At 26.7% G+C, this 15084-nt stretch overlaps 2 protein-coding genes across 2 annotated transcripts; both read right to left on the reverse strand.

Moving 5' to 3' along the window:
* Positions 1 to 1839: 1839 nt before the first annotated feature.
* OCT59_002838 (uncharacterized protein) lies at positions 1840 to 4074 on the reverse strand (the record flags this gene model as incomplete). Its single annotated transcript, XM_066145215.1, has 5 exons — positions 1840 to 2756; positions 2823 to 3297; positions 3372 to 3446; positions 3772 to 3977; positions 4041 to 4074. 5 exons carry the CDS (start codon positions 4072 to 4074, stop codon positions 1840 to 1842), a joined length of 1707 nt encoding a protein of 568 aa, XP_065995958.1.
* Positions 4075 to 6784: 2710 nt separating this feature from the next.
* OCT59_002839 (uncharacterized protein) lies at positions 6785 to 8407 on the reverse strand (the record flags this gene model as incomplete). Its single annotated transcript, XM_025309573.2, has 2 exons — positions 6785 to 7932; positions 8040 to 8407. 2 exons carry the CDS (start codon positions 8405 to 8407, stop codon positions 6834 to 6836), a joined length of 1467 nt encoding a protein of 488 aa, XP_025168531.1. The 3' UTR covers positions 6785 to 6833.
* Positions 8408 to 15084: the final 6677 nt, after the last annotated feature.

Raw genomic sequence — 15084 nt, forward strand, 5'->3', positions numbered from 1 at the left:
ATCTAAAGTCTTTGGTGTTTTAGTTTTTACTTTTTTGAAATCAATAATTTCAGCATCAACAGATTCGGAATCTGATGTCTATAATAAATAAAATAAAAAATTTATTAGTAAGTAAAATGTATTATAGCGAAATCAATAATTAGCTAAATCTATTATTACCTTTTGTCTTTTGATCACTATCTTTTCTTCTTTTTTTTTAACGTGATTTCTTTCATTGTAATATAAACAGACATAGATTTTTTGTGATTATAAATATATTTATAAATTCTTTAAAATCGCCATCATCTTCCAAATGAGTTCCTGGACCTTCAATTGAGTTATCTCCTACATGCTGAAACCTCCAATGATGATAAAAAATCTTCAAATTCTTTCTCTTGAATTGTAACCCATTTAGCTGGAAGTAAACTACCATTCTTTTTTTTTTACAATTAGTTTAAATTTAAATTCTTCAATAGATAGAGTAGATTCTGCACTCTTTATTAGTTTGCTTTGTCTATCATATGCACTATTACATTTTACACAAAGTAACAATGAAAATTTTGACTAAAGTTTGAATTATAACCATAAATTTCGTCTTTAGTCTTTAAACAAAGTTGTTGTGATTCACATGTCTTTTTTGAATCAAATCTTCAGAAAAAAAAAGTTTTTTCAGGTGTTTTTTCTAATTTATTGGTTTATTGATACATTCGCATATTATCTATATTGCTATGCAACCATAGAAAGTGCTTGGCAAGTAATTTTGGGATCTCACTGAAGTTTCTTCCATTCTTTATTACTCGCGTAAAGAATAATGACGCGTTTTGATAGTAGGATAAATACTCCACTGCTCCTTAATTTTATTGTACAACCCAAAAACTCGGTATACAAAAATAATCGAAATAATCGGAATTGTTTTTAACACGGGATTATTTTTTGTTGTTGTTGTTTATCTATTAATTTTTTTTTTTATATAATTAAGGGCTAAAGTTTCACCTAAAAAAACCAATTTTCCGTAAAACACAAACTTATTCTTCTTTGAATATTTCGTGCATTATTTAATATCCATTGAACAGGTATATACAGTATAGATTTAAATTTTGATCGTACAAATTTTTAAATAAATGAATACGTATTTCTTTATAAAATGATATTAATACTATATAACCGTACAACTCGTCACGTTAATGGAATAAGTTTTAGCTTAAATAATGATAGATCCGATCTATCGATATCAGGTAGAATTTATAGGTATTACTGATTTAGATAGTTAAATACTGGAGATATAAAACGTCTGAGTCTGATGTACTTGTATCACTGTGCAAATGAAATAAAACCCTATTTTTATAGCAACCCATATATTTAACAGATAATAAGTTTTGATCCTACTTTTTTTTACTTTCGTTATAATGTCATCAAAAAATCATGATCAAAAAACGTGATGCTATCTAACTTTTTTCTAGCAAAGTAAATAAATTAGAAGGAATTAAATTATAATTTTATAAAAATCCCATAAAAAAGAATAAGAATAATCAATTTTCTATCTTCAACGCAAAATTTACTTTAAAAAATACCTTTAGCGAATTAGAATAAAATTTTTTAAAAAACTTACACTTGCACTAAAAATTTATAAGAAATATTAGTGAAGATTTTATTCAAATTATGGGACAAACTAACAAATTATTAATTTTGATTGATGATTATATCTTTATAAATGAATAATTTTATGTGATATATGATGTATATTAATTATCTGGTAAAAAAAAACATACATACAGTACATAATTTATAAATAATTTACACAAAAATAAATTAACAATATTATGAAACTAAATTTTGATGTATACACTTCTAATATGGATATTAGTTCTTATCTTCTAGTTCATTCAATTTTTGAGCCTCCTCTAACAACCATGCAATATGACCAAGAACTTTTTTAACCCGATTTTCCATATCTTCATCTCCATATATAATGACCACTGGTTTTGATAGTTTAAACTTGGGTTTTCTTTCATTATCTAGTGAACACTCCAAAAAAAACCATTTTTCAGAATCAGTTATAATACCAAAAACCTTTTTCTTACTACTTGATAAAGCTGATTCACATTGAACTGCATTCTGAGCAACACCTTGTTGAAAATCTTTATCTTTAACTTCAGTAATACCAATTATTCTAGAAGTCTGAACTTGAATTAAAGCAAAGTCTACAGGTCCATGACCATTTAAACCTGAGACATTTTTTTCTGGACAAATCTTAAATTTATCCTCAAAAAGATTTGCAATAGCTACAAGATATGAACAAACATACTGACTTTTTGATGCTTCATTTCCTATAGGAATAGCTTTGAAACGAAAATTTAAATCAGTCATAAGATGTTTAATTATCACTTGTGACTTTTCATCATTCAAATCTATGAATCCACAATTAAAAAGAGAAAACACTGATAATGATGGATCACTATCTTCACTAAGCTTATATAGCCAACATACTCTTGGAAAAGTCCAAGAGGAAAAGGATATTGATGTTTCTATAAATACAGTGAATTTGAGGCTGTTTTTTGATACAAATAATTGAAGCATATTTTGAAACTCTAAGTCACTTTTAGGAGAATATTTTTCATCATTGCATGAAAAGGCAAGTGTTGCAACATCTTTCTGAAGTTCAGGAGATTGATATAAAGCAAATATAAATTCTTTAAGGTCTTTAAGAGTTACTTGTTCTATATTTGCAATCCACTTGGATGCCTTTGTACGTTTTGGATTAACTATGATATTGAATTCTACAATCATAAATTATATATAAATCAGTGTTTGATTACAAACTTTCTTTAATATAACTAACATACCATATATAGACTTCTTAAGTAATAATTTCTGCAATTCTGCTACTTTATTTATCAACTCCAATTCTGTCAACTCTAACTCTTGCCTAGTTTTAGTAGTTTCTGGTAAAGATACAATAATATGAATATGTTCATCAACAGGGTCTTTAATAAAATACTTGCTTATTTTTTTTGTTGCAAGAAGTTCTTTATTTTTATATAATTGAAGATTAACTAACTCATCATAGTGTTCATCAGGAATTTCAACCTGCCAGAGTTTAAGTTGATCAGGATCAATACCAGCAAAATCATTATATTTTTCTTTTTGAATCAAACTCTTAAGCTCACTAATGGTTTTATTCTTATTAATATTGATAGAAAAGGCATTATTAACATTTCCCTGAACCATGCAAAAGAGAGTAATAGTAGATCGACTCTTTTTTGATTGTGGGCTGAGATTTTCCTTTTCCTCTTCAAATTTTCGCTTTACAGAATCCTTCTATAATAAAATTTGTTAACAAATTATATAATCGCCAAACAAGTTTTATAATTTATTATATTATACTGACTAACCTTATTTAGTTCTGTAATCACCTCCTTCCAGTAAATTTCTAATTCTTTTGCATAACGTGTTTGTTCTTTATTTACCTGTTATAAGAAAGATTATTAGCTGTGCGTATTAACTTTTATTTATGATAAAAGAAGGTACATAGCCTGTTCCTCCTCCAGAACAAGCAGACTTTTACCAATACAAATTTCAGACACCTGAATTAAGAACTTGGATTGGGTACCAAGTGTTTTAATCCAGATCCAAAGTCAGGATGCATTAGATAAGAAGTTACTCTCTCTTTTTACAAAGTTTGAGTACCCAAATTAAGAACTTGGATTGGTTACCAAGTGTGTTAACTCAGCTTCTAAGTCAGGATGCATTAGACTAAGGATTTGCCCTCTTTTTGCTAAATAAAAAACGCACCTTTTCTTCTATAGCATTGTAAATTTCTTGATTAATGATTAGTTTTCTTGCTTCCTTTAAAAAGCTGTTCATCCAAAAATTGTTAAGTTTCTTCCATTTGTTTGAAGATGATGAAGCAATAATATCATCATGGTGAAAGAGCAAAAACCCATGATATGACCAATTTTCTTGGCAATTTTCTCGTTCCTTCAAGTAAGATGTAATAGCTAGAAGTAAAAGGAAAGTTAGTAGAATTAGAATATACTTTAACTGAGGAAAATTTTACTTACTCTTATATCCAGGATATTGTTCACTTGTACTCATAATTATTTTATTAAATACTTTGTTGAATTTAGAAAAATTTTTTTAATAAACAAAAAAAAAAAAAAGATGAACAAAAAATATCCTAACATACAGGGATCTTAAATACAAAAAGATACTTATATGTAATATGACTTGAAATGACATATCCAGTGTAAAAAAAAATTTAGCATGTGTAATTTTAATAAATGACTTGGTGTTTGTCAGTCCAACTATCATTGCATAAAAAATTTGTCAATCTGACCAAAGGATAGAATAAAAAATTTTTGCAGTGACTCATTATAATTATATAAATAAATATTGATAATAAATTTTAATTAATATTATCATTAGTATATGTAAAATGTGTAAAATGTGTGTAATTTCGTATATGAAATTTTGCAGTAATATTAATAACATTTTTATTGAACATTTATTAAAATTCCAATCATTATTATGCGAAAGAAAATTGCATAAATAAAATAATTGGTAATAATGACATGTTACATATCATGCAAATACAATTATCATTTGAGTCATGTGATTTTAATGCTGGCCGAATATCTAATAATTTTGGTTTGCATTAGCTATTTACTAATTTTAGTCTGCTATAATTTCAAACTTTACTTAGTAAATGACAAATGACATACTTCATGTCTACTTAGACATTGTTCATAGCCTTGAATACAAGTATGACATAGAAATTCAATGTAAGTCATTATCTGTAATATGATTTCATTATTAGTAATATTAAGATTGTTGTTATTAGTAACTAATTATATAAAATATAAAAATAATGAATATTTTAACAAATGTTAAGCTGTAACGTTTAATATTCTTTCAATCACTTCTGTTTTATTCTGCAGTTTCAAAGATTCATTATCAATAATTATTTGCTTTAGAAATTTATGTTCTTTATTTGGCCATATTATAATGAATGTTGTAATCTATTAAAGCATTAGCTCTTCAATTTAAATTCTTATTAACCATAATTGATTAATTAAGGAATTTTAAAAATAATTTTACATTAAGCCATACAAACTTGATTTTATGGTTTTCATAATATAAAAATTTCATCAATAACCCGGCAACCTGGCTTTTAATTTTTTTTTTTCAAAAATTTTATATGCGAAATTTTTTTTCAATTTTTAAAAAATTCTCACCCGGCATAGTAATAATATAAAAAATTTTTTTTTTAAGACTTAACTAAACTGACCCGGCCGGACTATGAAAACCATTTTTACCACTTTGTGTCGCCTAATAACTAATATATTTTGTGTGATTTTATTAGTATAAATTAAAATATAATATAAATAATTTTTTATTTAAATAGAATAAAATATAAAATAAATAATTTTTTATTTAAATAGAATAAAATATAAAAAAATAATTTTAATATTGTTACTTATATTATTTACTTTTTCTGAAACTTCTTTATGTATTATTTATTTTTGCTAAATTTTTTAATCATTTTTTTGATTCGAATCAAAAAATAAATCTTTTTAATTAGTGGTTATTTTTTATTAATACGTTGAATAATGCTAATAAAAAAAACTTTTTAGCTACTAATTTTTATTTTTCATTTTTTTATTGTAATTTCTTTGTTATCTCCATCCTCTAATATAAATTTTTAATTATATATAAAATATTTAAAAGAAAGATGAGCCTGTAACAGAAAAAGGAAAAAACCTATAAGTATAAGTTTATAGAGCAGTGTATTGGTATAAATTAATCTTGTTGCAACATAACAGGCTACAGCTAATATATTTTAGTGGTAAACTTAAATTTGTATATTTGAATATATTGAATTTATTTTACTTATATTTATTAACATAAATACATAAATTTGTAATATCAAATTATTTGAATTGAAATTCCTAATAAATTTATCATATTATAGGAAGTTATCAAGTTTACAAGTTAAAAATAAGATGAATCGTGAAGAAAACATGAAACAATCAATATATTGATTAATAGGATATCGCTAATTATCGTTTATTAGAATTTCATCTTATATTCGTTTTATACATTGTGTTCGAATTTCTTTTTCAATTATATTTTCATTATTTAAATTCATTAATTAATGTTAATTGAATGAAACCTTAGAAATTTTATTATGGGCGAACATTCAAGAAGAATAAATTATTGCTGCAATTAGATTTAATATTCAAAATAATTAAAAGTGACATGAGTTTAGACAACAAACTATACTTGCTGATAAATTTTTTACAAAAGATGAAAAATCAGAATAATAAACCAACTTAAATAAAAAATTATAACTACTTTAAATCTTAATAATAAAGAAACAAAAAGAATTTATGAAATTATCAAATTGAATGTTTAATTATGGAGTATTGTGTTCAAAAAAATTATAAAAACTGATTTTCAACTGAAATAACAATATTAATAATTTTATACAAAAATGTCAAGTGAAACCAATTTTATCAGAGAATATTTAGCTAAATCAAACATTTTACAAGAGATTTGCTTGTAATCAAAGAAAGATAGTAATAGACCATTATCTATTTATTATGCACTTTCTGCTTAGTATAGTTTTGATTACACAGGTTTGCGGTAAAGAAAAGTTAGTTTATAATCCTGGCTCCTATGTTTGGGTGTGACAGTAGGGACCAACTGATATCCTTACCAAAATTAGGGTCAATTTGATCCTTATCGTCCATCATGAATCTTTAGTAATTTACACAAATGATAAATAGTTCGTAATATACAGTAGATCACAAAAAAATCATATTTCATATATTTTATTCAATAATATAAATATATTATAAAGAAAAAGTGACAGATTTTATGAAGCTAAATTCATTAATGGATTCTTCTCCTAATTCTTTGCCAAAACCACTTAATTTATTACCACCAAAAGGTAAGCAAGGAGGAGCTAAATTATAGCAATTTACCCAAGTGGTACCAACTTTAATTTCCTTTACAACCTTTTCAGCTTTTAAATAATTACATGTCCAAATACCAGCGGCTAGACCAAATTTGGTATTATTTGCTCTTTTAATAACTTCCTCAATCGTATTAAAAGGTTTTAATATACTTAATACAGGACCAAATATTTCTTCTTGAGAAAGATATTCAGAATCATCAAGATTATAAAATACAGTAGGTTCAATGAAAAATCCAATATCACCAAATCTTTTCCCGCCAATTAATAATTTACCTCCAATAATTTTATCATTAATAACTTTTTGTATATTTTGAAATTGTGTGCGATCAATTAAAGGACCAAGATCAACGGTTTCATCTAATGGATTACCCATTTTAGTCTTTTCAATTCTTTTACGTAATTTATCTATGAATTCATCATGAATATCTTTTTCCAAAAATAATCTTGAACCAGCACTACAATTTTGTCCAGAATTTAAAAAAGTAGCCCAATAAACATCTTCAACAGCTTTATCTACATTAGCATCAGAAAAAACAATCATTGGATTTTTACCTCCTAATTCAAGCGTAACTTTTTTCAAGTTACTTGATGAAGAAGCGGAAAGGACTTTTCTTCCAACTTGTTCTGATCCTGTAAAACTACATTTATCTATTCCTTCATGATTAGTGATACTCTTTCCAACTACTTCATCTCCTGGTATTACATTAATTATACCTGGTGGTAATGTTGTTTCAGCAGAAATTATGTTTGCTAACATTAAAGTAGTTAATGGAGTTTGTGGTGCTGGTTTAAGTATAATTGCATTCCCACAAGCTAAACTTGGTGCTAATTTCCATGATGCTAATAATAAAGGATAATTAAAACTTGTTATCAATCCACATACTCCAACAGGTTCTCTAATGGTATATAATCTATATTTATTATCTACACAAAGGGTGTGACCAGCTAATTTATCCGCATAACCTGCAAAAAATCTATTGAAAATTTATGAAATTATTAATTAGAATGTTATAATATATAAAAAAATATTTTTTTAACAAAATTTTAAATTTGATAATAACGATCTTTTAATGGTTGATACCTAAAACATTCTGCAGATTCGGAGACTTCAAGTTTAGCATCTTTTAAAGGTTTTCCAACGTTCAAAGATTCAATTAAAGCCAATTCTTCTGAATTTTTATCGATACCATCAGCTATTTTTAGTAAAATATTTCTTCTATCAGCTCCACTTAATGATATCCATGATGTTGAATGTAAAGCATCTGTTGCAGCTTTAACAGCTAAATCAACATCACTTGATATTCCTTCTACAACCTGAATAAGTGATTCTTCTGTGGCCGGATTAATTAGGGTTTTACTAATATGAGAGGAAGATGGAACTATGAATTTATTGTTAATAAATGGGCAGGCTATCTTTGAAAAATTTCGGAGGGCATTTGAATAATTCATTTTTTTTTTATTTAGAAAAAAAAAAATTTTTTGCGGAGGAAAAATATACTTGCTGATCTACAGAAATTACTTAGCCATGTGGAAATCTTAAGACAAAAAAAGGCTTCATTGTCCGACTTAATTGGATAATCTTTACCTATTAAGGCCATTATACAGGACCCGAGTTCTATTACTCGGGACCTCATATCACCATATAAATTACAAAAACACTGACTCCAAAAAATGATTTAAAAGGGATGAAAATTAATTATATATAACAGATCAAATACTAAATACAATAACAATTCTTACAGGTCAATATAGACCCTAAAAAATCAGGTTTAATGCAAAAGAGTTGATAAAAAAGTGGAGTAATGTATTGATAAGGAATAATTAATTTTAATGACTTAGACTTCTAATAGTATTGATTTACATTGGACCACAAGCAACACATCAATAGTAAATTGCAAGTTGTTAAAAAAAGTTATACAGGAATAATAATATTAAATATTTGACAATAATTATTTTTTATATTAAGTTTACGAAAATTGATAAACAAACTTGAATTGATCAGAAAAATTGGTCAGGCGGACATACGACATATTAAAGATGAATGTACCATGTGACAATGGTTACTTAAATTAGATATACTACAATTAAAGTTAAACATATTGCACAGGCTTTTTGGTCTCCAAGCTAAAAACCTGTATATTTACTATATTACCGGTTGAATGGATAATTTTTCCGACCCCCAAAAAAGGAAAGTTTTTTTATCCTCAGTATGTCAATAATTATATGCCCAAAATTCAGTAGAAGAATTACTATCAAATTTACACCTGTAAGAACAATAAAAATATTATATCAGATAACATGTATTGGCAATGTAAAAATTGCAAAAATCAATATTTAATTGCATTGCGTGCAAGTGTTAATGGTGTACATGTATTATTAATTATTTGACAACCCATTTTACCAGTAATAATGGAATATCTCAAGCTGGATATTGCGAAAAATGTTGTAAACAGTACACAGTTACATAACATAAATGGTGTAAATCACATTTTTTACAAACTGAACCAGTAGTAATAAGATGATTTCATTCAAGAAATTCAATTAAAAATTAATGGACCAAAAGATAATATTGAAAAATATAATATTTGAATAGATACCATATAACCAGATTAATGATATTAAAGAATTAGGCGATGATTCTGCTAAAATATATTCAGCAGTATGGAAAGATGGTCCATTGCATAATGAATATAAAAAGACACCAAATGAAAAGTTATTTTAAAATATCTATACAACTCACAAGATCATATGAATGAATTTTTTGAATGAGGTAAAAATCTTAATTAAATTAAAAATTTTTTCGATACAATAATAATTTTTTCTTTTTTAATAGGTCAAAGCATATTTAACTGAAAGGTATATACATACAATATATGGAATATCTCAAAATCCTGATACCAAAATTATATTATAGTTCTTCAAGATGTGTATTGTGAAAAATGTGGTAAAAATTATAAAAATTGGATGAAATGGTGTAACTTATGTCGAATAAATGATTATAAAAGAAATTTTACTAGTTGGATTAGTGGAAATGAAAAGATAGATAATTTAATTCAAGAAATACAATCAAATTTTAAGTCGTCTAATGACATATGCGAATGGATACCATATAATCAATTCACTAATATTAAAGAATTAGGGAATGATGGTGTTACTAAAATATATTCAGGATGGCCCATTATATTGTGATTATTTTGATAAAAAAGAATTAACAAGAAATCATAATGAAAAAGTTGCTTTAAAATGTTTAAAATATTATACATAATAAGAAATTATCTATAAATTCATAATAAATTATTTCTGGTACTATAAATTTGGCCTGGATTAGTATATAGTCGCATGACTGTTCATTATAGAAAATTCAAAAATATTATATGGCTAATATCGAGATACGAGTTTTTTTATATTTATATAACAAAATTAAGATAATAGATGGAAATCACAAAATTAATATTTTCACCTTTGATAAGTTAATGATGATGATGATGACGATGACGATGATGATGTATATATAAATAAATATAGTAATAATATTAAAATGCATGGGATATCTTATAATCCAAACAAAAATGAATACACTATAGTTCTTCAAGATGGAAATTGTGAAGAATGTGGTAAAAAATATGTAGATGTTGGACATAAGTGGTGTGAATCATGTCTAATGGATTATTTAGAAGAAATTTCGCAAATTGGACAAGCAACAATAAATTAATTGATAATTTCATTAAAGAATACAATTAAAAAATAAGATATTTGAATAAGTGCAACGTAATCAATTTAGTGATATTAAAGAAATATGCAAAAATGACTTTGCTACAATTTATTCAGCAATATGTAAAGATGGCCCATTGCGTTATGATGATGAATAATTTGAATATATAAGATATAAAACAAAAAAAATTGTTTTAAAATAATCACAGAATATCAATGATTACATATTTCGTGTAATATATTTTTCGTTTTATCAAACAGGTTAAAACGTATTTATTAATGCGGTGATGACCTCCGGCGATTTGAAGTAAAAAACTTTATATTTTAACAACGCGTACTATCACATGATATACTGTAATTAACGTTCCAAAATATATAAATACTTAATTACAAGAAATATTTATAAATAGCGTTAAAAGTAAAAATAAAATAAAAATATAGAAATTCTGTTAAAAAAATATAAATTTATTTTTTCTAAATTTAAGAAATGAAAATTTATTAGTTTAGTATATACAAAGTTCTTCTCGGACTTAGAAGATAATTTTAAATTTTTTTTTTGTTTGCTGCTGCCGACTACTAGTTGTTGATTCCAAGATGCAAGCTTTGACGACCCAGATAAAGATTTTTCAATACTTTCAACATTCCTATAGTCAATATACTCAGAGAAATCAAAGTTTTATTTAAAATAAAATTAATTTAAATTTTTATTTTTTTACGTGAATCAATAATAAAATGGTTGTGAAACTGTTATGTTTGTAATTTAACTAAATTTGTTAAAACTTTATCAAAGTAATAATTATCTGTTTTGGTGTAGGCAAGAACAATTTATTTTCTATATAAATGGGCAATTAGGAAACATGTAGTGTATAGAGACCCTTGTGTGTAGTGTATGGTGAAATTTCGCTATGTACGTATGGTTGCACTGAGTGTACTGTACATACATACATGGCAAATAAATAATAATAAATATTAAATCAAAACGTACGTACGTATGAATGAAATAAGAGACCAAACGCACGTAAATACAAATGATAAGGCGCAGCCGCAGTAACTGTCTACAGACTTCCCTAGCGTAACCTGAAAAAAATGTCACGAAATGGCCAGCATTACGCAACTTGACTGAAATTAAGTGTGGCGCACTTGTGACGAATAATGTGTGACGAATAAGTTTTTACCTACTCGAAAAAAACTAAGTCCCTCAGATACTTATAGAAAATGGAAACGCAGTGGGGGGTAGTCTTACCACACCACCCTCGGTTACACAAAATATTTGTTGGGGTGTGATTTCCGAGGTTGTGACAAATAAGGATCAGGCTAGTAAAAAAAACTGTCTCTCAGATAAATATAAAAAATGCGAACGCGGATATCACGTGACAATGTGACGCTAAATGTCACTGTATAACCGAGGGTGGTGTGGTAAGATTTTCCCGCAGTGGAGTGTAACGGTTGTGACAAAAAAAGTCACGTGATTTTTCGTGACATTTTTTTCAGGTTACGCTGGGAAAGTCCTGTCTACACGACTTTCCCAGCGTAACCTGAAAAAAATGTCACGAAAAATCACGTGACATTTTTTGTCACAACCGTCACCATTATTAATCTGATCCGCCGGTCCAGATGCTTATTTTGGACTAATCAACTTTTGATTGGCTAATCAGCACTTTTTATTACATAACTCCGGCATAATTTATTTTATCTTTCACTCTTCCTATCTTTCAATCTTTCTCTATTCTTTTTTGTGGTATGTTAGTACTTAGTATTTCATATTTCATTTCAGTTTGTATATTTAATTTTAATTGTATTTATTGTAGTTTTATGATAATACTAAATGTTTTTTATTTTCTTTTTGAAGAGTTTTATGATACAGTATATTGATATTATTCTGGAAATCAAGTGTTTTTTTTAAAAAAATCTTTGGGGTTAAGCGAAGTTGTTCAAAAAAGGTTGTAAATTACACATTTATAACATTACTTATAAAGCTAATATAATATTAGTTTGTACTTTTGTTTTGATATTAACGTTAAAATAATTTTAATAATAATATTACAGTAAAAAATAATGTAAAGACCTTTTTTATAAAGTTATATATGCAATTTTACTTATTTAGTATTAATAAAGTTTAATAAAATTCATACCAAAATACAAAATTTAAATGACATATTACTTTAAAACGGTAGTATTAAATGCTTTTAAAAAAAGGCATTTCGTAACTTTTTTTTTAAAAAATGCGAATTGTGTTTTTTTTTAAAGACAAATGTTACACAAAACAATCTCATCCAATTAGATTTGCTGGTCTAGGATAAGCATCTGGACCGTGGCCCAGGATAAGGATGCTCCAACTGTCACATCCCACTGCGCTTCCATTTTCTATAAGTATCTGAGGGACTTAGTTTTTTTCGAGTAGGTAAAAACTTATTCATCACACATTATTCGTCACATGTGCGCCACACTTAATTTTAGTCAAGTTGCGTAATGCCGGCCATTTCGTGACATTTTTTTCAGGTTACGCTAGGGCAGAGTTGTGGTAGTACACCTGTACTAGCAGTACAGTACTTAGTACTGTACTATACTGTACTAGTACTGTACTATACTGTACTAGTACTGTACTAGTACAATTCCCAACCCTGCGCTAGGGAAGTCCTGTTTACACTAGTACTAGCCCAGCCGCACTGGCAATTTTTGCACAGTCACGTGATCTATTTTTAATTCATCACATCGTCACGCCCGAGCCTTGTTTCACTGTTTATAATTATCTGAGGGACAGTTTTTTTCGAGTGAGTAAAACTTATTCGTCACGCCTTTATTCGTCACTTTGTTTTCACGTGTTAGTGCATAATGCCGTAATGCGGCCCTGTTTGCAAAATTTGCCGGTTCACATATGCTGCGCACTGGATACATTTATATATACATATAACAATTACGTATGGTTAGTGTACATACGTACAAAAAATATGTTTGTCATGTCATACAATCACAAAATCAACGTATAGTGCACATCACTATACACTACATACATAGGTGTCTATACATAACATCTTTTCTATATAATCTATATAAATATAAAGGTTCCATTTAAATTTTTTTCCTTTTTGCTACTTTAATTTATTCAATTTATAAATTTTTTAGTAACGTCAAAATACCGCTTGAAAACTGTAATTTTAATGGCTTGTATAATATTAAATATAAAATTATAATTAAATATATTGTATATCTACTCTTTTTTATTTGAAAGAAATTTCAGCTTTAAATAATTTGATTTGGCTTTTACGTGAATGAAAATTTTTGTAATACTAAATTTTATTAGCCCAGTAACTTTTTTGTTTAGTCCATTTTTTTGTCTCAAATCAGTTGTGAGTAAACCTACTGTCACGTCCTTATATTAATTATAATATCTAAAATGAATTCAATTATTCTTTCAGATATCTCAGATATTGAAGCTATATCTGATGAAGAAACTATATTGGATGACGAGTTCCTTAATATCCTTTTATTATTAAAGAATAGCTTTTAAAATCTAATATTTTGAAAACTAAATGAAGAGGAAGAACCAGTAGTCTTTTTTACAAAATATCTCTCAGTTCCAGAATCATTTATTCATCCTTTCCTATTGAGTACCCAAAAACTTCACCTGATGGAGTGGCTACTATTTTTAATATTTCTGGCTGGTCGGCTTGTTTCAGTGATGTAAATATTTTTATTAATTAGTAAGAATTTAGTATAAATTATTTTTGATTGTAATTTTATTTATTTTTTATTAGATTCAATATTCTATTAACGGATCAGGAGGATCTAGTCATATTCTAGATTCGGAAAGTATAATCCGGAATAGATAAATCCCTGCTTGTGAACTCATGGCAAAATTAGCCAATCAATTTAACACTGTGAAACACGCTGTTTTTCTATAAATGAGTGTGTAACTTGTGTAACTAATTTTATTTGACTTCATCAGACTGTGTAACTCCAGTCATGTACATTTTTGATTAACAAAATTTTGAATTAGACATAAAATGAATAGAAAAGTAATAATCTTAAATTATAATTAGAAAAAGAACCTAATACGAACATTTTACAATTCGTGTGATACCGATAAATTTTATTTCGCTAAAATCAAATGACAACAAACATACTTAGTAGTACATCACATTTTTGAATAGTTTTCCCCGATAGCAACAAATTTTCTTTAATTTTTTAAAGGATCCGGGCCAAAATTAAGCATTATGAGAGTAAAAACCTTCGATAATTTATCATTGGTGAGTTCAAGAAAACATTACTCATCAATCTGTCCGTAGCGTATTATAAATTGATCTTATACAATTTATCGATTTCGGTTGTCAAATTATATCATAGCATCATTATTTCTTTGCGCAATAAAATAAATTTTTTCGCACGTGATTAATTGTAAAGAACAATTCACGATA

The sequence above is a fragment of the Rhizophagus irregularis genome, chromosome 11 (genome assembly GCF_026210795.1).
Source record: "Rhizophagus irregularis chromosome 11, complete sequence".
Taxonomy (NCBI): Eukaryota; Fungi; Glomeromycota; class Glomeromycetes; order Glomerales; family Glomeraceae; genus Rhizophagus; species Rhizophagus irregularis.